Source organism: Hemiscyllium ocellatum, chromosome 43 (genome assembly GCF_020745735.1).
Source record: "Hemiscyllium ocellatum isolate sHemOce1 chromosome 43, sHemOce1.pat.X.cur, whole genome shotgun sequence".
Classification (NCBI taxonomy): Eukaryota; Metazoa; Chordata; class Chondrichthyes; order Orectolobiformes; family Hemiscylliidae; genus Hemiscyllium; species Hemiscyllium ocellatum.
Window position 1 is genome coordinate 13,982,317 of NC_083443.1, and position 21,858 is coordinate 14,004,174.

General features: G+C 38.9%; 1 protein-coding gene across 5 annotated transcripts in view; it reads left to right on the plus strand.

Moving 5' to 3' along the window:
- LOC132835030 (A disintegrin and metalloproteinase with thrombospondin motifs 14) overlaps positions 1-21,858 on the plus strand; it is a 207,828-nt gene that overhangs the window by 42,057 nt on the left and 143,913 nt on the right. For 4 of the 5 annotated variants that reach the window (XM_060854286.1, XM_060854287.1, XM_060854285.1 and 1 more), the window contains one exon: positions 18,311-18,507. The exons of the other annotated variant lie outside the window; for it this stretch is intronic. In XM_060854286.1, the coding sequence (XP_060710269.1) occupies positions 18,311-18,507 (197 nt within the window). The remainder of the gene's footprint in view (positions 1-18,310; positions 18,508-21,858) is intronic. 5 annotated transcript variants of the gene reach the window in all.

The following is a 21,858-nucleotide window of genomic DNA, read 5'->3' on the forward strand; positions in this document are numbered from 1 at the left end:
TGCTGTGCTTTAACCAGCAACACATTTTCAGCTGTGATCTCCAGCATCTGCAGACCTCATTTTTTACCCAACCACTTCCATCTAAAAGGATAAGGGCAGCAGATACATGGGAACATCATCACCTGGAAATTCCCCTTCAAGCCAGTCACCATCCTAACTTGAAAATATATCTCCATTCCTTCACTCTCATTGGGTGAAAATCCCAGAATTTCCTTCCTAAGGGCATTGTGGGTCTACCTACAACACATGGACTACAGCATAGAGCATAGAACATTTACAGCGCAGAACAAGCCCTTCGGCCTTCAATGTTGCGCCGACCTGTTCATCCCCCTACACTGCCCCATCATCATCCATGTGCTTATCCAAGGATTGTTTAAATCTCCCTAATGTGGCTGAGTTAACTACATTGACAGGGCATTCCATGCCCTTGCCACACTCTGTGTAAAGAACCTACCTCTGACATCTATCACCCTTCAATTTGTAGTTATGCCCCCTCGTACAAGCTGACGTCATCGTCCTAGGAAAAAGACTTTCACTATCTACCCTATATAATTCTCTGATCATCTTGTATGTATGTATCTATCCAATCCCCTCTTAGTTCAAGAAGGAAGTTCACCACAACCTTCTCAAGGTTAACTAGGGATAGGCAATAAATGCTGGGTAGCCAGCAATGCCCACATCCCATAGGTGAATTTTTAAAAAAATCTTCCAGATTACTTATTGTAATGTAAGGAGGTATAGTAGGCAGTTTATAGCCAGCAGAGTCCCAAAGCAGTAATGGGATCATTATTATTCAGTGACCTTGGCCAGGGAGCTAGGAAATCTTCTTTAGATTGTGCCATGGGATTTTCTACGTCCAGCTAAAAAACACCTCTGACTAGAAAAACTCCTTCATTCCTACATTGTGTCAGCCTTGGCCATGTGAAGAAATATTAGAACTGGGATTGTATCCTTAAATAAAAATTCAATATTGCAAATGCTGCAAATCTGAAACCAGCATGGAAAAGTCCAGAGAAACTCAGCAGGTCTGGCAGCATCAGTGGAGAAGCAGAATTAATGCTTTGAGGCTGATGTGACTTCAGAAGTAAGAAGGTGAAGAAGAACACCATAGTAAAGCACAGGACTAGATTCTTCAGTGCTACCCTAGCAATCAACTCATAATTTTATAGACTTTCATCAGATCCGCCCTTGGTCTCAGACATTCTCGTGAAAGTAATCCAAGTTTGTTCAACCTTTCCTGTAGCTAATGCTTCTCCAATCCAGGTAATGTACTGGTAAACGTCTTCTGCACCCTCTACAAAGTCTCCATAGCCTTTCTATAGTGCTACCAGCAGTACTGCAAATGTGGCCTGACTAAAGTCTTTTGCAGTTTATGGCCTGACAAAAATCTTATATCAAGTCATGTCATAGACAAACTGTTACTGTCTCCACAGATGCTGAATTTCTCCAGCAATTTGTGTTGATTGTCTTTTGATACTGAGCAGAAGTGGGTACTGCAGATGCTGGAGATTAGAGTGGTCTGGAAAAGCACAGTAGGTCAGGCAGCATCTGAGGAGCAGGAAAATCGATGTTTCGGGCTAAAGCTCTTCACCAGGAATCTGATACTGAGGCAGGACTGCCACTTGAGTATTCAAGTTTGTCACTTAGTAACAATAAATGATGCATTCTTGTATTGTCTCTGTTCTTTACTGAAATGTCGTGTGATGTTGATGTTGAGTTAGCAATAAAATGCAACATACCTATAAACATAAGGCCTTTTTGAATTGCTTGCTTTTGGAAAGCAACATCCACTTACAATCAAAGTTTGTTGTTTATTCAGATACTGTTGAGAAATAGATTATTCAGTGTTTTTCTCCCTCCTCTACCGTTCCTAATCATCACCATTTAAATAATTGGAAATTCTTCCTGGGGTGTTACCCACAGATCAAGGGTACAAATTTTGCTGCTTGGTGTGGATTTACTCTAGAGACATGGGCACCAAATCTTTGTGACTGAATGACTGGAGAAGGATGATGAAAATGTATGTGGGCTTTATAATAGGAATAGACTAAAGTGGGTAAAGTGTTGGAAAGTTTATAAGAGAGAGGATTTATAATCGTCTAGAAAGGAATAAGTTGTTTAGGGTTGTCAACATGGTTTTGTGAAGAGTAGGTCGTGCCTCACAAACCTTGTTGAGTTCTTTAGAAAAGTGACCAAACAGGTGGATGAGCGTGAAGTGGCTGATGTGGTGTATATGAATTTCAGTAAGGCATTCATATTGCACAAAATATGGAGGCGTGGGATTGAGGGTGATTTAGCGGTTTGGATCAGAAATTGGTTAGTTGAAAGATTAGATTAGATTACTTACAGTGTGGAAACAGGCCCTTCGGCCCAACAAGTCCACACCGACCCGCCGAAGCGCAACCCACCCATACCCCTACATTTACCCTTCACCTAACACTACGGGCAATTTAGCATGATCAATTCACCTTATCTGCACATCTTTGGACTGTGGGAGGAAACCGGAGCACCTGGAGGAAACCCACGCAGACATGGGGAAAATGTGCAAACTCCACACAGTCAGTTGCCTGAGTCGGGAATTGAACCCGGGTCTCTGGCGCTGTGAGGCAGCAGTGCTAACCACTGTGCCATCGTGCCGTCCACGGTGGTGGTTAATGGGGAATGTTCATCCTGGAGTTCAGTAACTGGTGGTGTACCGCAAGGATCTGTTTTGGAGCCACTGTTGGTTGTCATTTTTATGAATGACCTGGATGAGGGCATAGAAGGATAGGTTAGTAAATTTGCGGATGACACAAAAAGGTCAGTAGAGCTGTGGATAGTGCCGAAAGATGTTACAGGTTACAGAGGGACATGGATAAGCTGCAGGACTGGGCTGAAAGGTGGCAAATAGAGTTTAATGTGGAAAAGTGAGATTTGATAGAGGTATTCCAAACCCTAGATGGTTCAGATAAAGTAAGAAAGGAAGACACTTTCCACTGACAGCCTAGATAACCAAAAGTTAAAGGCTGAAGATTCCGAGGCAAATCGGATACAGTTGGTACACAGTGAGTTATTGAGTGGAATTCCCTGTCTGTAAAGCTGATGGAATCTGATACAGATGTAACTTTCATCTGAGATTTGACTAGGTACTTCAAGAAATAAGGTTGAGGTTTGGGAAAAGAGGAGTGCGGGATTAATTGGATAACTCCAAAGGAAAGCCAGCCCAGGCAAGATGACTCGTGTGCCCAATTTCTGTGCTGTGACATTCTGTTGTAAGACTTTGAAGGACACTGAATATTTTGTACTTTTCACTCGAGAGATGATTAGATTACTTACAGTGTGGAAACAGGCCCTTCGGCCCAACAAGTCCACACCGACCCGCCGAAGCGCACCCACCCAGACCCATTCCCCTACATTTACCCCTTCACCTAACACTATGGGCAATTTAGCATGGCCAATTCACCTGAACTGCACATCTTTGGACTGTGGGAGGAAACACGAGCACCCGGAGGAAACCCACGCAGACACTGGGAGAACGTGCAAACTCCACACAGCCAGTCGCCTGAGTCGGGAATTGAACCCGGGTCTCTAGCGCTGTGAGGCAGCAGTGCTAACCACTACTACCGTGCCACCCACGCCCAAATGATGTAATGATTTGTTGCAAAAATATTGATCCAATTCAGAGGAACCTACATTATCCGAATGAGATGGGCGGGTACTATTTCGTTCGGATAATTGAGTATTTGGATGATCAATTTTAGCTTAAACAGGGGAAGCCAAACTGATCTAACGCTGTGCTGCAACGGAGAATTTGTTTAAATCTATAATTTTAATGAGTCTGCCATTTAAACAAACTAATATTTGCAGTCTGCAAATTACAGGTCAAAATGAGAAGAATTAAACCTTTACCATGACATCCCAGCGTTAAGCAAGGTCACAAACAGCTTCTGCAATTGCAAGACCATTTTACAGTATTACTTTCTTGGAACTCAGTCTCTCAATAGAAAGATGGAAGCCCCTTTTCACACATACGTTTACGTACTCTGCCTTTTTTTTCATGAGCAGCCCAGTGAAGTGCCAGGAATACTGTAAAAACTTACATTTGCAAAGGGCTGTGTAACAAGCCTTACCTTTAAAAAAAAATCCAGTCGCTAATGCTCGAGTTGCTTGTGTTTTTGTTTTTGCCAGCGTTTTCACATCTTCAGTACAGGTAAATCAAATACTCTTAATTCTTTGCTGTCTTGCTTTTGCAGGACCTCTGTCTTATTTGGATAATCTGATATTCAGATAATCGAGGTTCCCCTGTAGTTGATATCTAAATGGAGGATATCAGCTGCAGAGTGCTTCTCCCAACTACCAAATAATACTCCCAAAATAATAATTTTTCAGAGTTTACGTTTTTGCTTTTAAGAACGCAAAATATCGGTTGATTGTTGTTAGTCCTGCCATCCATTGTTGTTTATCACTCAGACCTTGGGTTGTGTTTATGGATCCTCCTCCTCACAGTGAAAATTGTAATAGTGGTATTGGAGAAGCTGGCAATGGACAAAGCGTCACAGCAGATCTTAAAAAAGACACTATTCTTGGGCTTTGTGCTTGACTGTCAAAGTTAGCTTTTATCACCCAGCCCTAATTTCCTTGAAAAGGTGGTAGGGAAACATCTCCTTGAACAGCGAAGTACACCCACTTGGCTGTTTAGGAAAAAAGTCCCTGGACTCTGCTAATGACTCACAAAAAGGGACAGCAGTATGGCTACTGTTGTTTCATTTATGTTAGCATCAGTCTAATATAGTTCAAATCTTGCATAGTTCTAAACATGTTATTTTAAGTGCTCTTTTTTAAAGAAATTAATTTTTACATGTGCATAATCAGTATGGGGGTACTTTGCCTGATTGAGATGAATTCAGATATTTGGGAGTTTAAAGTGGGAATTCGACTGGTAAATAGATTTCATCATCACATTTAGTGCAAAAGTCACATTCTGACCTCGAACTTACAGCCTTAAAGGAAGTAGCAAAGTTAAACAGGCAGCTGTGTTATAGTAACAGTTATCTATCCATTACCTGAAATCCCTAAGGTAGTGACTACTGTAGCAAAAAGCTTGGATAGAAAGTGACTTACCATAGCTCTGTCTAAAAGAGGGATTTTTGTTTTTTAAAAGGGCACGGACAAAGAGAATGAAAGAAACCTGTCCTATGTGAGACGGAGTATGTTGGGAATTTGACTCAAAATGGCAATTCAGTTCAGAGGGTGAAGGGATTGCTTTAATTAAGGTTTACTGCAAGAAGTAAAGTGGAGTTCAGTGAAGGACAAGGAGAGGATGCTTTTTTTTCAATAAGTTCATTAGTTGCTAAGAAACTGCTATTGTGGATCATCTTTAAATTGCTGTGAATTAGAAATGCTTGTTACTTTTAACATTTTAACTTAGAGACACATGGAATAAAGGACAGTTGGGATCAATATGATGACAGAACGTAAATGATCCAAAGCAGACTGAACTGACTTTAGGGTGTTGACACCAGTTTAATATAGGCGAAAATGAGGACTGCAGATGCTGGAGTTAAGAGTCTAGAGTATGGTGCTGGAAAAGCACAGCTGGTCAGGCAGCATCTGAGGAGCAAGAAACGCCCTAATGAAGGACTTTTGCCCAAAATATCAATTTTCCTGCTCCTCAGATGCTGCCTGACCAGCTGTGCTTTTCCAGTATAACACTCTCAACACCAGTTTACTGTGGATGAGTTGCACCTGAATAGAGCAGGGACTAAATTTCTTGTGTCAGGAGAGGTTGTTTTAAACACGAACTTGGCAAGGATGTGGGAGCCAAGAAAGAATATTAGGGAAAAATGGAAAGGTTCACAAGTATTTGGAAAATCAGATAGTGCTATCACAGAATAATTAAGTTAATAGGTGAAATTGAAGTAATAGAAAAGGTAATGAAGTTTTAAAAGCAATTTACTGTGGATGCTGGTAATGAAGTTTTAAATCAGGGTCGCATTGCATTTGTGTAAATGAAAATCTAATTTTGCCAGATGATATGATATGGTGATGACAGAGACCTGGCTCAAGGAAGGTCAGGACTGGATGTTAAATATTCTTTGGTGCAAAGTATTCAGAGAAGCTAAAAATGGAAGGATGGGATGAAGGGTGGCCAGTGTTTAAGGAGAACATTGCAGTGCTAGAGCAAGAGGATGTCACAGAACGTTTAATGACAGAATTAGTTGGCTAGAGCTAAGGAACAAAAAGTGTGGTATTACTTTGTTCAGTGTGGATTATGGACTACCAACTAGTGAACAGAATTTAGAGGAACAAATCTCCAAACAAATTACTGAGGGATACCAACATTCTAGAGCAATTATAATGGGAGTCTTTAATTACCCAAATATAGACTGGATACCAGACATATATACTAGGGAGCAAGGGGCAGGCATTCCTGGATTGATTTCAGATAAATTTCCTGCAGCAGTATGTGTGCAGTTCATCAAGGACAGATACACAGTTGAACCTGGTCTTTAGAAATGAGGGGACCCAAGTGGATCAAGTGTCAGTGGAGAGACATTTAGGAGGTTATATTTATGATCATTGTTTTGTAAGATTTTGGATGATGATGGTGAATGAGAATGGTCAATCAGAGTAAGAATTAAATTGATGGAGAGCTGATTCAGTGGGGAAAGAATGGAGCTGAGTAAGATAGATGGGATTGACCTGCTGGGAAAAACCATAATTGAGCAATGAGTTACATTTGAAGAGGAGATTGTTCAGCCACATTGTGGTGGAGGCAGTTTCAACTGAGGCATTTAAGAGAGCATTAGATTGTTTGTTTTTATTTCAATAACTATATAGAAAGAAATGAGGAAAAAGAAGTAGGAGGATGGCACTAAGTCATTGTGTTCATTTGGAGAGCTGGTGTGGATATGATGGGACAATTGGCCTGCTTCTGTTTGTAACTGTGCTGCGATTGTGAGATTCTGTGAAGGTTTATACAGCAGAAAAAAAATGCTGGTGCAGTGATCTTGTGAAGAAATTATGCTGAAACTGCAAAGTGTAACCGTCTTTCCAACTATAATGAATGTTAGGTGATTCAACGGTTCATACACTCAGCGTCAGGGGTCCGGGTTCAATTCCAGCCTCGGGCGACTGTTTGTGAGGAGTTTGCACATTCTCCCCATGTTTGAACTGTGGGAGGAAACCCACGCAGACATGTGCAAGTTAGGTGGATTGGCCATGCTTAGTTGTCCATAGTGTTCAGGGATGTGCAGGCTAGGTAGATTAGCCATAGGAAATGCAGGTTTACAGGGATGGGATGCTGGGTGGGAAGTCTGGGTGGGATGCTGTTCGGAGATTCAGTGTGGGCTTGTTAGGCCAAATGGTCTGCTTCCATGCTATGGGGATACTATGATTATCAGAGAAAGGAAAGATTGTAACAGAATTAAATCATGCTGTTGACTACTTGATGTTTTGTGAATTTTTGATCAGTTTCCAGTCACCACTGACTTTTGCACCAACTGGCAGTTCTGTGGTTGTGGTTAATTTTTTTCCTTTAGTTGCAGAGTAAGACAAAGGCACTTTTTGTACAGTGGCAAATGCAGGACTATATAACAATGTTGGACAGGTTTGAACAGTTAGCAGCTGACAACTACAAAGTTATGAGCAGGAGCTTACATAGCCAGAGTGCTGTGGATCAGTCAGAAAGTTGTGTAATTCATTCTAATGTGCATCTTGTAATGACAACCACATTTGTTATTCCCTCACTAATTATAATAGAAAGGTTGCAGTGTTTTTATCAACAGCAAGGTAATTTAAGATTGAAAAGGTAATATAGAATTTTGACATGTTAAAGTCTAACATTAATCCAGTTCTTTGAATAATCAACTTTAGATCGTGTCTTTTTATCACTTCAGTAGCAATACTTGAAATTCAAAAAATGCTTATGAATTCATGACATTATATCCAAGGCATGTAAACATTACAGAAAAACATTTTATTAAAGTGGCTAATTATCCTGTTTACATTTTAATATCCCTAATTAAAACCCATGCTAGGCTGGTGAATGAGAGGAAGAATGTTATAATACAACTTTATGCAACCTAAGCAGAGTTTCTCCCCATAGGAGTGCAAATTTGAAGCTCTAGCATGCACTGCTCATAATTTTCCATCCATTACAGGCAAAGGAATTGTGGACACTGCACTCCCAAATCTCTAGAAAGATGAGTAATGCAGGCTTGTCGAGTTATTTTCCTTGCCTTCATTAGAACATAAGAAATAAAAGCAGAATTAGACATTTGGCTCTTCAAGTCAACTCCCCACCATTCAACAAGATCACGTCTGAACTGCCCCAGGCCACAACTCCTTTTACATGTTGTTCCTCAATGCCCTCCGCTTTGCTCAAATTTCAAAATTCTATTTTCTTTCTCTTCAAATACTTTCTGACCTAGCCTCTATAACTCTCTGGGTAGAGAATTCAAGATATTCGCAATCATTGGGGGGAATAAATTCCTTCATATCTCCTTTCTAAATGAGTATCCCCTTATTCTGGGATTATGTCCTCTAGTTTGAAATTCCCCATTAGTGAAAACATCATAACCTACCATGTCAAGCATCTCAGAATCTTGCATGTTTCAGTAAATAAATGTTTATTCTTCTAAATGCGAATAAAAGTCGAACCTGTTTAGCAGTTCTTGATCAATACTTTTATCACTGGAACCAGCTTAATAAATCTGCTTTGAACGTCCTCCAAAGTCAGTATACCCTTTCTTAAATACAGTGACTAAAGCTATACACAGTATGTGAGGTGCCAGCACCCTGTTTTCCCAATTTTCAAACCTCCTGATTCCCTAGCAGTAAAGACTAAAATTCCATTGCCACCTTAGTAATGTGTTGCACCCAGGTTCCCTCTGTGTTGCACTTCATTGGAATTTCTCTCCATTTAAATAATACTCTGCCTTTTGAATTTTCTTGCAATTATTCATGACTTAACACATGAAATTGCAACTGTCAAGTTTTTGCCCATTCACTCAAACCACATATATCCATTTGTAGATTCTTTGTGATCATCACACCATGGCCCCTCAATTGTTTGAGGAGTAAAAGGTGAAAACTTGAATGGTTTGGGACATATTGCTGTAGCAAAGTCTCTGAAATTGTTATTATTTACAACATTCACCAAAACACTTGAGATCCAGAAGCCTAACCACAAAGCCCACCATCAAGGGTAGAATAGGAACTTTGCAATGACCCAAAAGATATTACCATTGAAAAGATTTTACTGCTATAAAGAATCACACTCCAGTCGAGCCCTTGCATGCGAGATCTTCACCTCAGTTCCTGAGCTGTTAAGTGCTGCAACTATCTTGTGAAGGCAAGAATAGTGTGGATTTCTAATGCAACTTAATTTCATGGGCCTCTGCTGTCTTTCTCCATTTATGCATTTCAGTTTCTGTCTTTTAAATTTCTATCATGCCAGACTCTTGCAGAAGTCTCAAGTGTCTTCAGTGGCTCTGATGACTAATCAAGTTTGTCCATTAGAATGGAAAACTACAACATTTGTTTAAATTGTTTTAGCAGCTAGATTACTCCACTCTTCCAAAGGACGTGAATTCTATCGGCAAGAAGCCACAGAGCTTCCCCTTGGACTGGTATTACAGCAAATTTATTGAATAAAGTGAAAACATAGTTACTACATACACACATGTATTTACAAGTAGATGCATGCTAACCAACGTATGACTCAAATTAAAATGTTTGTATTCCATTTGCTAAGATATTTACAGTTGGGTAGTTATAAATTGTCTTGGTAGCCTCTCTAACTCACTGAACTATATTTGAAGGTTTCTAACTGACTCAACCTTCTGATCTATTATTTTAGTTATTCCTGAATGACTATTAACTGTCTTCAAAAGTGTCACTCATATAGATAACTGCACAAAGTCTATTTTTGTTTGAATGAATGGCTTTGCTTCTCTCAAGCTTACGTAATTAAATGGACAGCTGCCAAACTCCCATATTTATATCAAGTTAAGCCAAGTGCCTAGTTCTAACTCCAGCTGGTTTTTAACCTTTGGTCTTGTGACTCATTTAATAGATCACAGGAGAGCAGAAACTAAACTATTTCCATTTGTCATGACTTTTATAAATGTATATGAACACATATATAATCTTTTGATCTAATTTTTTGTTAAGCAGCATTTAATGCAACAGGTTCTCATTTCCTACCTCAACATTTTTTTTTGTAATAATTGTTTTTGACTATTTGTCCTTTCGTCATCCCCATTGTTGGCGTTTTCTTAGTTGACGAAGATTCACAGGGTGGAACTGAAATGTCGGTGTTGACTTGTGGAAGAGTCTGCAAGGCTAAAGAAACATATAATAGCATCAGATCAGCTGGTATAAATAGTGATGAATTGTTGGTTTGAGTAGCTGCTGTCTCTCTTTTCCCTCTCTCGCTAGAGCAGTGGCTGCTGTTACTGATCGGCAGATATTCCAGCATTTTCAACGATGTTGTCGTTTGCTTTTTATTGGGCATCTGCTTCCCGAGTGTTGATGTTATTAGATCAGACCTACATGGATGTTTTGATATTCACATCAAAAATTTCCTTTCGCTTCCATATGAAGATGCTCCCAAGCATAGCTCTGAATGAATCACCTGTTTTGAGAATCTCAAATCAGACATTCTAACATTATCTAAACTAATGTGAGATTATAGTGGTGTTAGGAGAATATCTCATTTTGTACTTCATATGTTTTAGAAATATAGCTTCTAATTTGGGAATTAAATGTTAATTGTAATAATTTTGAGAGGGAGAATAATTTTGAGAGGTTGGTGAGCAGTCTTTAAAGAGCAATCATTCAAAGTCTTTAATAAGGTCAATTAATAAGTTTTGAGTTAAATGCATGAAAATAGCATCAATAGATGGACGCTTTGAGTCCAGTGCAGTTGAGCTATAGTTATCTTCAAGGAGTGTTAAATTGTTTCTGTGGGTCTCAGAATGATGAAAGGTGCTAAAGTAAACATTTGGTTTTTAGATCAGAATGAAGCATGGTATAACACGAAAACTGATCCTTTGGCCCAGCAAGATTGTGGGGACACACAATGCCTTTCTAAACTAATGCCTTTACCTCTGTGGTCTACATCCCCCTCTCCCCTGCCTATTGATGTAATTATCAAGATCCTTCTGAAATGTTATTTAATCTGTTTTTACCACCACCTCTGGCAACATATTCCAGACATGCAATCTGTGCATAAGAACTTGCCTCTCGTATCCCCTTTCACCTTAAACTTGTGTCTCCTAGTAACTGACATTTCTATTCTGGAAAAAAAGATTCTAACTATCCATTCTATTCATGTCTGTCATGATTTTGTAAACTTCTTCCAGGCCATGCATCAAACTCTGGCGTTCAAGTGAAAACAAACTAAGTTTGTCCAATTTTTTCTTAAAGCTCAACTTCCTGGTAAACCTTTTCTGTGCTGCTCCAAAGCCTTCAAATTCTTCTGGTAGTGTGGCAAACTGTGCACTGAACTGAACAGCACAATATTCCAAATGTGACCTGACTAAAGTTTTATATGGCTGTAACATGACTTGCCAGTTTTTATACTTTGTGCCCTACCGATTAAGGCAAGCATGCCACACGCATTCTTGACCATCTTATCCATTTGTTTTGGCACTTCAAAGGAGCTGTGGACCCATACAACGAGATCTCTCTGTATGTCGATGCTTCTCCGGGTTCTACCATTTGCTGTACTCTTCCTTCTTGCATTTGACCTTCCAAAGTTCATCAGCTTGCATTTATCTGGATTAAATTCATCTGCCATTTCTCACCAAAATATCCAGCCTATCTCTGTCTTGCTGTATCCTCTGGCAATCCTCCTCACTCTCTGCAGCTCATCCAATCTTTGTGAATTGTGATGGGTTTGGATTTGACTTTATCTGGGAAATCCCATGGGTGCTCCATTACTGTAGGACTAGATTGTAGGGAAGGTATCCTTTGTTTTGAACTTACCTGTGTCCTCTCAGAAACTGGGATTTAACAGCTTAGAAGACTGTGAGAAGGAAGTTGTATATCTGCTGATAACCAGGTCAGAATGAACCAAGGACATTCCTGAGTTGGAGTTGCTAAGCAGAAATTGCAAGTGGGGTCTTGTGACAAATGAAAATTGTCAGAACTTCCAAGTAAAGTTAGTAGCAGAGGACAGCAGAGGAATTGTCACAGAAAGCACCCTCAAAATTTAATTGCCAGAGAGGGAAATGGAGTCGAGTCAAAATGACTTATTGAGAATTGTGGCTTGATTTGTTCCTAGGTGCAGTGACAAGGGTATGAAGAATTTGGAAATCAGAGGAACTCAGAGGTGGAATTAAAAGTAAAAAGGAATGTGGTTTGTTAGGTTTCCAGGGTTAAAGGTTAAAGATTTAACATTGTTAGCAATTCTTTGATTAATTCCATACACTAAAAAAAATTTGTTTCAAATACAAAACTTGTGACTTAGTTATTTCAGGTAGTAACTGGCAGTTTGAATTTCATTTTAAATGTTAGTGATCTCACTCTCATTACAGTGGGCTCTAGACTTGGCTGACATTCGTGCTTCTTCTTGTATCCTCCTATGTGATTTGCAAGACTTTTTCTAAGTCAGTGTTGAGGATGTTCCAGGGCTAAGATATTGCACCTAAGTTGTCCATAAAGAAGTATGAGGAAAAGCATTGTCTTGTTATTTTGAGCTTGTTATTGGGTCTGATATCTTGATTCTTAAATACCAGTATATCTTCTTTATCATCTGAATAACATATTTAATTTGATAGTGTATCTCCGTCAATTTCAATTTGAGTTAAATAGCTTGCAGGATAGAAACGTTCCAACAGTCAACCAGCAACTTTAATTGAAGGCATTGGATATGGTGCACTTATTGTGGTTTTGTAAAGGACCCTGTCTTCCTGATATTCAGGGCAAGGTCTGTGGTCTCTTAGGCTTCAGTGGATGTGTAAATTCTCTGTTGAAGTTTTTCAGTATGTGTACCAGCTTGTACCCTATCATGGTACTGCAGTTCTGTTACAGAAATTGAGTTGCTTTGGTTTTGGCCTTAAGAGATTAAAGCCTTTACCATCAGTGTTGTAGGTTATCACTGCATCTGGGGAATCCTGAAAGCAAGTATATATTAATAACAAGCTGCAACTTTGCGTAAAAGATTCAGGACAATGTTGGAGCAATGGCACATCCTTGTTTCTTGCCTATTTTGACAGGGAAATCTATAGTGGAGTCATTCCATTGTACTGTTATTTGCAAATTGTCATGTGGGAGACAGATGATGTTTGTGAACTTAGTTGAGCATCCTTATTTACTGTACTACCTTCCAAAGGGCAATTCAATTCAGTGAGTCAAAAGCTTTTGTCAAATTGAAGAAAGCCACTTACAAAAGAATGTTCTGTTCTCTGCACTCTTCCTGAAATTGGTGTGCAGTTGTACTTTACAGGCTCTGAGAGGTTGAAAAATGCTTTTCTGGTCATGTGCATTCTAAATCTGGTGATAGCACTTTAAGGCTGATGTAGTGTGCTGTTTTCCTTTCTCCGCCTTTGGCTAACACTTCTTGTAGAGCCATCCAAGATCGGATATTATTTTGCAAATGAAATAAGGGCTAACCCAAGATGTTCTGGTAATTCTTAATTTGGATCAGCAAATGCCTGCAGACTTTCATTCTCAGCAATATAAATTAAACCTGCATTGCGTATATCACTTTGCATTTTGGCAGGGTAAATAGATTGCATTAATGAACAACTGCGAAAGCGAATTTCTAAATCAAAAGACTAAATATTTGTTTATTAGATTATCCCATTTAGTTGGAAGAAAACAAATGTAACTTTTTTTTATTCTGTAAGGGAGGGAAATACAAAACAGGAAATTATAGTTTGTTAGCTGAACACATCATAAGGAAAGTATTAGATTCCACCATTAAAGATGTTATTAGTAGGGCACTTGGATAAGTTCAAGGTGTTCAGGAAGACTCCTCCTAGTTTAGTGTTTGATCTGTCTATTGAAGTTCTCAGACAAGGTATATATGCTGTGAATAAAGGGGGACCAATGGATGAACTGTATTTAGATTTCCGGAAAACATTTGATCAAATGCCACATTAAAGGTTATTGCAAAATAAAAGCTCATAGTATATTCGCATGATTAAAGGATTTGTTGGCTAATAGAAAGCAGAGTAAAGGTGTAACTATGACTTTTTTAACGTTCGGAAGATGTAACAAGTGCTGTGCCACAAAGACTGGTGCTGGCGCCTCAACCATTTATATAATTTATCTAAATGAATTGGATGAAGAGCCAAAAGATGCGTCAGTCAAATTTGCTACTGATGAAAAATAGAAAGGGGCAGGGCAGGTGGTTAGGGGTATTCGTACTTAACTGTTGCCCTTGTGCTGTATGATAGTGGCCCTGGGTTTAGAAGGTATGAGAATACAACTAGACGATCCATGATCTTATTAAATTGTGAAACAGGTTTGAATGATTGCATGGCCTACTCTTGCTCCTTGTTCATATGTTTGTACTTGTGTTTGTTAAACTGCTGCTATTCTGAGAGATATTTAATTCTGGTATAATTTGAGGTTATATTTAATATATCTGTGTCCATCTATTTAAGTCAAATTGAGTGTAGTTTATTTTGCAAAGAATTTATGCAAAATATTTCCATTGTATTTATTATTTAATGGCAAATCATACATCTAACGCCATTGATATATATCTGTCTTTCACGTTTGAGCCGGTGAGAAATCCCTTACGCAATGATGAGACTCAACTCTCGAATAATGATTCGCTTGAGTTTAATGAAGCAGGCTGTCCTCATAAAGTTGTCTTCTTTCCAAATGTGGACCTTTCTTTTGTGCTAAACTAGAATTGTTTTCAACGATCACTTTTACATATCAAACATGCCGTGTTGTTGAGTCCAGTGTTTTATTGTTTTTGGGATATCTTGAACTAATTACTTTTTGTAGTTACTTTTTGATTCAGTATTATAAAAATCACCTTTTGGATAAAAAGTTTGCATTTATTACTATTTTTCTAGTTTAAAACAACCATGCACTAACTTGTTTGCTAATGATATGGTATCTGCAGGAAATGATATCTGATACAGAGTAAATTTGTGATCCTTTGTTCCTAGCTTTTCTGGATGCAAGTGTATTTTGGGAAATGGTGATAGTCATGTCATAATCCTGTCTATTAGTGCAACATAGGTATTAAATTGATTTAAAATTCTCAAGTGAAACCATCCAGCATTTATAAATATTAATTTATAAGCATTCTTATTATGTTCTGTTTTCTACTAATTGCTGCTTATAAATACCATTGCTTATGGGTAGCTTTGTCATTATTAAGAAATTCTAGTTGGAACCTAAAAGCAACAATGGTTGCCTGTAACTGTAATGCACAAAATTTGCTGAAGCAATATATCCCATGACTGAGTTTGTAATAAAACCAAAGTCACACTAATGCTGTAAGATCTAGACTTCACAGATTTAAGGTTTGTGCTAGTGTGCAAGTAATCATTTCTTAGAAAAGCTTGTTTTCCAAGCTAGCCGAATTGTAAGATAGTACTGCACCCATTTAATTATGAGAAAAGTAATCTCCTGTCTCCTTACTTTACACTAAGCTCTTGTAACTTTGTGTTGTTTTTGGTGCCATGCTGCTTTAAGTTTTGTTCAGCCTGAAAGAACCAGCACCTAAACAAATGCCTGTTTGCAATGATCAGGGGCTGGCTGTTTGCTTGAAGTCATGATGTCTAAAGTGAGTACTGAAACATTGTATAAGCCACCCTCTTCCAGTTTATTCATCTCAGCAACAGATATTAACGATGTTCAATCTATACAGTATCAATACCGTGATGGCATTATGCAGTCTTTCCTTTGTCTCAATTATTAGTAAGTTCTTTCAGGGAAAGTGAGGACTGCAGATGCTGGAGCTCAGAGTTGAAGAGTTTAGTGCTGGAAAAGTACAGGCGGTCAGGCAGCATCCGAAGAACAGGCCTGATTCATCAGTGCACTTGATGTTATAGTTCTCCAGGATAGAGTAAAACTATAAATCTTATACAATAGTCCCCTGTACCTGTGGGGAATACGTTCCAAGACTACCACGAAAGCCCAAAGCTGCAGATAGGAGCGAACCCATTCATTTAAATGGGAAACTTACTTTTCTGGCAGCTCCCTGGTTCCAGAATGTTCCCTATAATATGTTTGGGCTGCAGTAAACCACGGAAAAAGATTCTGCGGTTGCCCTGTAATTAATCTTTCTCACGTTCTTAGAACTTGCCAAAGAACTGATACTAACAAGTTAATTTTAAAGCCGGAATTATAATGCATGAATTATAATTAGTGAACTCTACATAATGTTATTGTTTTGGAGCAGGGAAAAGGCGATAACTCTCCTGATTTATTTCTCATAGACGCACAATATGTCAATATTTGCTGGAAGCTTTCGGTGCCAAGTGTCAGGATAGGTTGCAGATCAAGGTCCAGAAGATAGAAAGGTCCATGTGGGGAACTCCATTGCAGATAATTGTGGTATTAAGTCATCAGGTTTAAGCGCAAACTTTTTGGAGGATATTTTTCTTTAGCATTATGTGCCAACCTGTCCGTAATGTTGTATGCATTGCTCTGTCTAAGCACCCTGTGCCCTTTTTGCTTTGATCTCCCTCACAGCTCATAAAACAAAGTTTTTCCTTGTACTTAGGTACGTGACTGCAATCAAATCAAAATTCTGATTGAAAAAAGAAATTATTTTACTGAACAGCTTTGTGCTATTTGCTGAGTAAGAAATGGTAGTTTTGAAAAGAAATGACTAAAGCAATGACAGTTTAGAAGCTGTACTACAATTTTTATTATTTAGTTATACTTAACATGCAGTTTGGGAGATCCAGTGGAATTTTTTTTCAAAAGTAGTTATGCTATTAGAACAAATTATTTTTACATTATCAACCTTCCAATTCAGTGTTATTCAACTCTTAAATGTGAGACAGTCAAATTTACCCATAGTAAATGCTGGAAATATTCAGGTCAGACAGCATTTGTGGAGAGAGCAACAGCTAATGTTTCAGGTGTACATAGCTTTAGATTAGATTACTTAGTGTGGAAACAGGCCCTTCAGCCCAACAAGTCCACACCGACCCTCCAAAGAGCAACCCACCCAGACTCATTCCCTTATGTTTACCCCTTCATCTAACACTTTGCGCAATTTAGCATGGCCAATTCACGTAACCTGCACATTTTTGGACTGTGGGAGGAAACCGGAGCACCCGGAGGAAACCCACGCAGACACAGGGACAATGTGCAAACTCCACACTGACAGTTGCCCGAGGCGGGAATTGAATGCTGTGAGGTAGCAGTGCTAACCACTGTGCCATTGTGCTGCTTTGTTACATAGCCGATTTCATTTAAGGAATGTTTTGTACTGTTCGTTGGCAATGTCATGTCTTCCATACGATTTTGAATTTGGCACCTATTCTGCCTGGAGTTCTGTTCACTTCCTTTTATTCAGTTCCAGAGTTTTGAAAAAGTAGTCGTGCAATTTTCTTGTTTTTTTTTATTATTTGTTCATGAGATGTTGTTGATTGGGCTAGCATTTGTTGCCCACCCCTGCAGTTTTTATAACAATTGACAGTGATTACATAGTCACCATTTAAACAAGTTATTTTTTATAACAGAATTTTACTTTAATTAAATTTCACCATATATCATAGTGGGATAAAACTCATGTCCACAAAACATGAGCTAAGATTCTGCATTTCTAGCCTAGTGACATTACCACTTCTTTGCCTTCTGAGTTCTTGAATAGGAACAGACTATGCTGCTTGTATTTTATTCCTCTAATGCACCAAATACCAAACACCTTTTTAAGAATATTGTATAATATTTTGCTGTTCTGTTTAAAGTACATCATTCAGAATGCATGAACTGCATGTTTACTTGGACAAGTAGGATTAGTTGCAATGTAGTGCAATAGATTATAAATTACAACTGTTGTCATTAAACATTAAAATTCTGCGCAACATTTTTCAACCCAAGACTGAATTTCAGTTGTAATGTCTTTTATAGGAAAATATCTGGAAAGCTGGAATAATTTAATTCAATGTTACATGTTTATGTAAAAATACCTCTTTCAAATACTATGACTTGAATATTAAATTATTCTGCATTAATTGTGCTACTGTTTGCAGATATGTAAACTGAATAGTTTTTTTGTACAAGGAATGTTTTTGGAACTGCATATGGATCTTTTCAATGTCTTTTATATTAATTAATCAATCAATTGTACAAGAAGTAATGATTTTAAATTTTTATTAACTTCATTCCTCCAAAGCCCCAAAGTTTGCTGTTGGCGACCTTGCAAACTCTCTAGACATCATTGAGGGGAAGCTAAGTCATCCAGTACGAAAAAGAAGACATGCAAAGAAAGATGATTACAGCATAGAAGTTCTCTTGGCTGTGGATGATTCGGTTGTTCGCTTCCATGGAAAAGAGCATGTGCAGAACTATGTTCTGACACTAATGAATATTGTAAGTGGTCCAATGTACTCTTCATTCTGTTTCACACTTTTTTATTAATAATAATTGAATTCCACATCCGGTGTCTGTTATTTAAATTATTTTATCCAGTAATATTACTGTCATATAGGCCATGTTTCAAAATCATATGGTTTTTATCTTTTTTCTGTATTATATACAGATTTGGAGTTATGAGTGTTTACATACTTACTGAATACCCTTTCTAACTGTTGTTAGAGAACTGTAAACAGGTGAGGTGCTGGAAGACTGGAGGTTGGCAAACGTGGTGCCACTGTTTAAGAAGGGTGGTAAGGACAAGCTAGGGAACTATAGACCAGTGAGCCTGACCTCGGTGGTGGGCATGTTGTTGGAGGGAATCCTGAGGGACAGGATGTACATGTATTTGGAAAGGCAAGGACTGATTAGGGATGGTCGACATGGCTTTGGGCATGGGAAGTCATGTCTCACAAACTTGATTGAGTTGTTTTTGAAGAAGTAACAAAGAAGATTGAGGGCGGAGTGGTAGATGTGATCTATATGGACTTCAATAAGGTGTTCGACAAGGTTCCCCATGGGAGACTGATTAGCAAGGTTAGATCTCATAAAATACAGGGAGAACTAGCAATTTTGAGCCAGTTCTGTATCCAAGGTAGAAGACAGAGGGTGGTAGTGGAGGGTTGCTTTTCAGACTGGAGGCCTGTGACCAGTGCTGGGTCCTCTACTTTTTGTCATTTACGTAAATGATTTTGATGCTAGCATAAGAGATGCAGTTAGTAAGTTTGCAGGTGACACCAAAATTGGAGGTGTAGTGGACATCGAAGAGGGTTACCTCAGATTAAAACAGGATCTGGACCAGATGGGCCAATGGACTGAGAAGTGGCAGATGGAGTTTAATTCAGATAAATGTGAGGTGCTGCATTTTGGGAAAGCAAATTTTAGCAGGACTTCTACATTTAATGGTAAGGTCCTAGGGAGTGTTGCTGAACAAAGAGACCTTGGAGTGCAGGTTCATAGCTTCTTGAAAGTGGAGTTGCAGGTAGATAGGATAGTGAAGAAGGCGTTTGATATGCTTTCCTTTATTGGTCAGAGTATTGAGTACAGGAGTTGGGAGGTCATGTTGCAGATGTACAGGACATTGGTTAGACCACTGTTGGAAAATTGCGTGCGTTTCAGGTCTCCTTCCTATTGGAAAGATGTTGTGAAACTTGAAAGGGTTCAGAAAAGATGTACAAGGATGTTGCCAGGGTTGGAGGATTTGAGCTATAGGGAGAGGCTGAACAGGAGTATTCCCTGGAGTGTTGGAGGCTGAGGGGTGACGTTATAGAGGTTTACAAAATCATGAGGGGCGTGGGTAGGGTAAATAGGAAAAGTCTTTTCCCTGGGGTTGGGGAGTCCAGAGCGAGAGGGAATAGATTTAGGGTGAGAGGGGAAAGATGTAAAAGAGACCTTAGGGGCAACTTTTTCACACAGAGGGTGGTACTGGTATGGAATGAGCTGCCAGAGGAAGTGGTGGAGGCTGGTACAATTACAACATTTAAGAGGCATCTGGGTGGGGATATGAATAGGAAGGGTTTAGAGGGATATGGGCCAGGAACTGGATGATGGACTAGATTGGGTTGGGATATCTGGTCAGCATGGACGGGTTGGACTGAAGGGTCTGTTTCCATGCTGTACATCTCTATGACTCTATGTACTTTCAATAATATAGCATGAAGTGGAAATGCATGCAAGGGTTTTGTGCACAGATATTATCCAACTCCAAAATGTTTAGCTACAATTTGAGATTGGATGTGCCTGGCATCTTCATTTTTTAACTGTGTTCACTTAATGTGATCCAAAGTATACTTTCAAATACCACTGTGTTTTGGAGATTTAACATTTCAGTTGCATGGATACATCTACTAAGTTGACTCAATTTTTTATGAAATCTTCAACATTCAATAATAAATCGGGTAAACTGATAGTGAGAGACACTATATGTCACTGATCCCTTGAAGAAAACTCATTGATGTGCATGCATATCCACATCCTAACCACTCGGGTTTTAGTCATGTTTCTCACTTTTCCACTCACCCCCCCCCCCCTCAATATTTAAGTCTAAGATTTCTCATCAAGTTGTAGGTTATTACACTGTGGATAAATTGGCCCTCCTGTATTTTTCTCCACAGAACACTCCTAGTCAAATCCTATTATCCTACTTGGTATTCTTTATTCCTTTTCCAGTAACTGATAGTCATGATTGATAACTTCTAGACCGTGACATTATTTAGGTTACTTCAAAGTTCTGAAACAAACTAACGAAGTAATCAATAAATCGTAGATCTTTTCCATTTCAGTCTGTTCCCAGGAGGTATGTGAGGAAAGAGTGCATTGGCTCGCCTTTCTCTTCCTCATTCACCCAAGTACTTTGGTTATACTCTGTACCAACTCAAATAGCTCCAGCTGAAAGCTGATCATCAGGTGTAGAAATGTTTGTTCAAAATTGTGTTTTGGTTGAATGCATGTTAGGTTATTTTGCCCTGTTGGTTTTGACTAGACTCCCATTGAGAGGGTGGTTCAAGTTGGTTAGCAAATATCTGTTATCATGGCAAGAAAGTTACAGAAGAGAGCTGATAGAGAAGATGGGAGAACTGGATTGCAAGAAATTATTGCAGAATTGTGCATGTTCTGACTCAAAAGAACAATCTGATTTTTTATCCAGTCGCTGGATGTGATTATAACTGCAAAGCCTGCGTTTATTTTTGCTAATTCCAAATTGTCATCGAAGAAGAACTCCCTCTTGGCACAACTGAAATCCATATGAGGAAGACATTCCTATCATTAGCTAGGGAATTTCAGGAGAATGCTTAAAATGTTGAATGGGATGCCAGTCAGTTGGCCGCTTTATTATGGATAATGTTAAACAACTTAAGTGTTGTTGGAATTACATTCTGGCAAATGATAAATATTTCATCACATGCCTAATTAGTGTCTTGTACATAGGCTTTAAGGAGTCAGGAATTGAATCACTTGCCACGGAGTTTCAGCCTTCAACCTGCAAGTGGAAATACAGTATTTATATGGCTGGTACAGTTACATTCCTGACCACTGACCTCCAGAATATTGATGGTGTGGATGTAATGATCGTCATTTCTCTTTTTTTGCATTCATCTTGGAGATATGGATTTTACTAGCTTTTCCAGCATTTATTGCCCATTTCTAATAGCCCTTGAGGAGGAGTTGGTGAGCTGTCTTTTTGAACCACTGTAGTCTATTTGGTGGAGGTAGACACGCATTGCAGAGGGGCATTTCAGAATTCTGACCCACTTAAACTGAAGGAATAGCAATAAGTTTCTACGTCAAGATGGTGAATGGCTTGAAGTG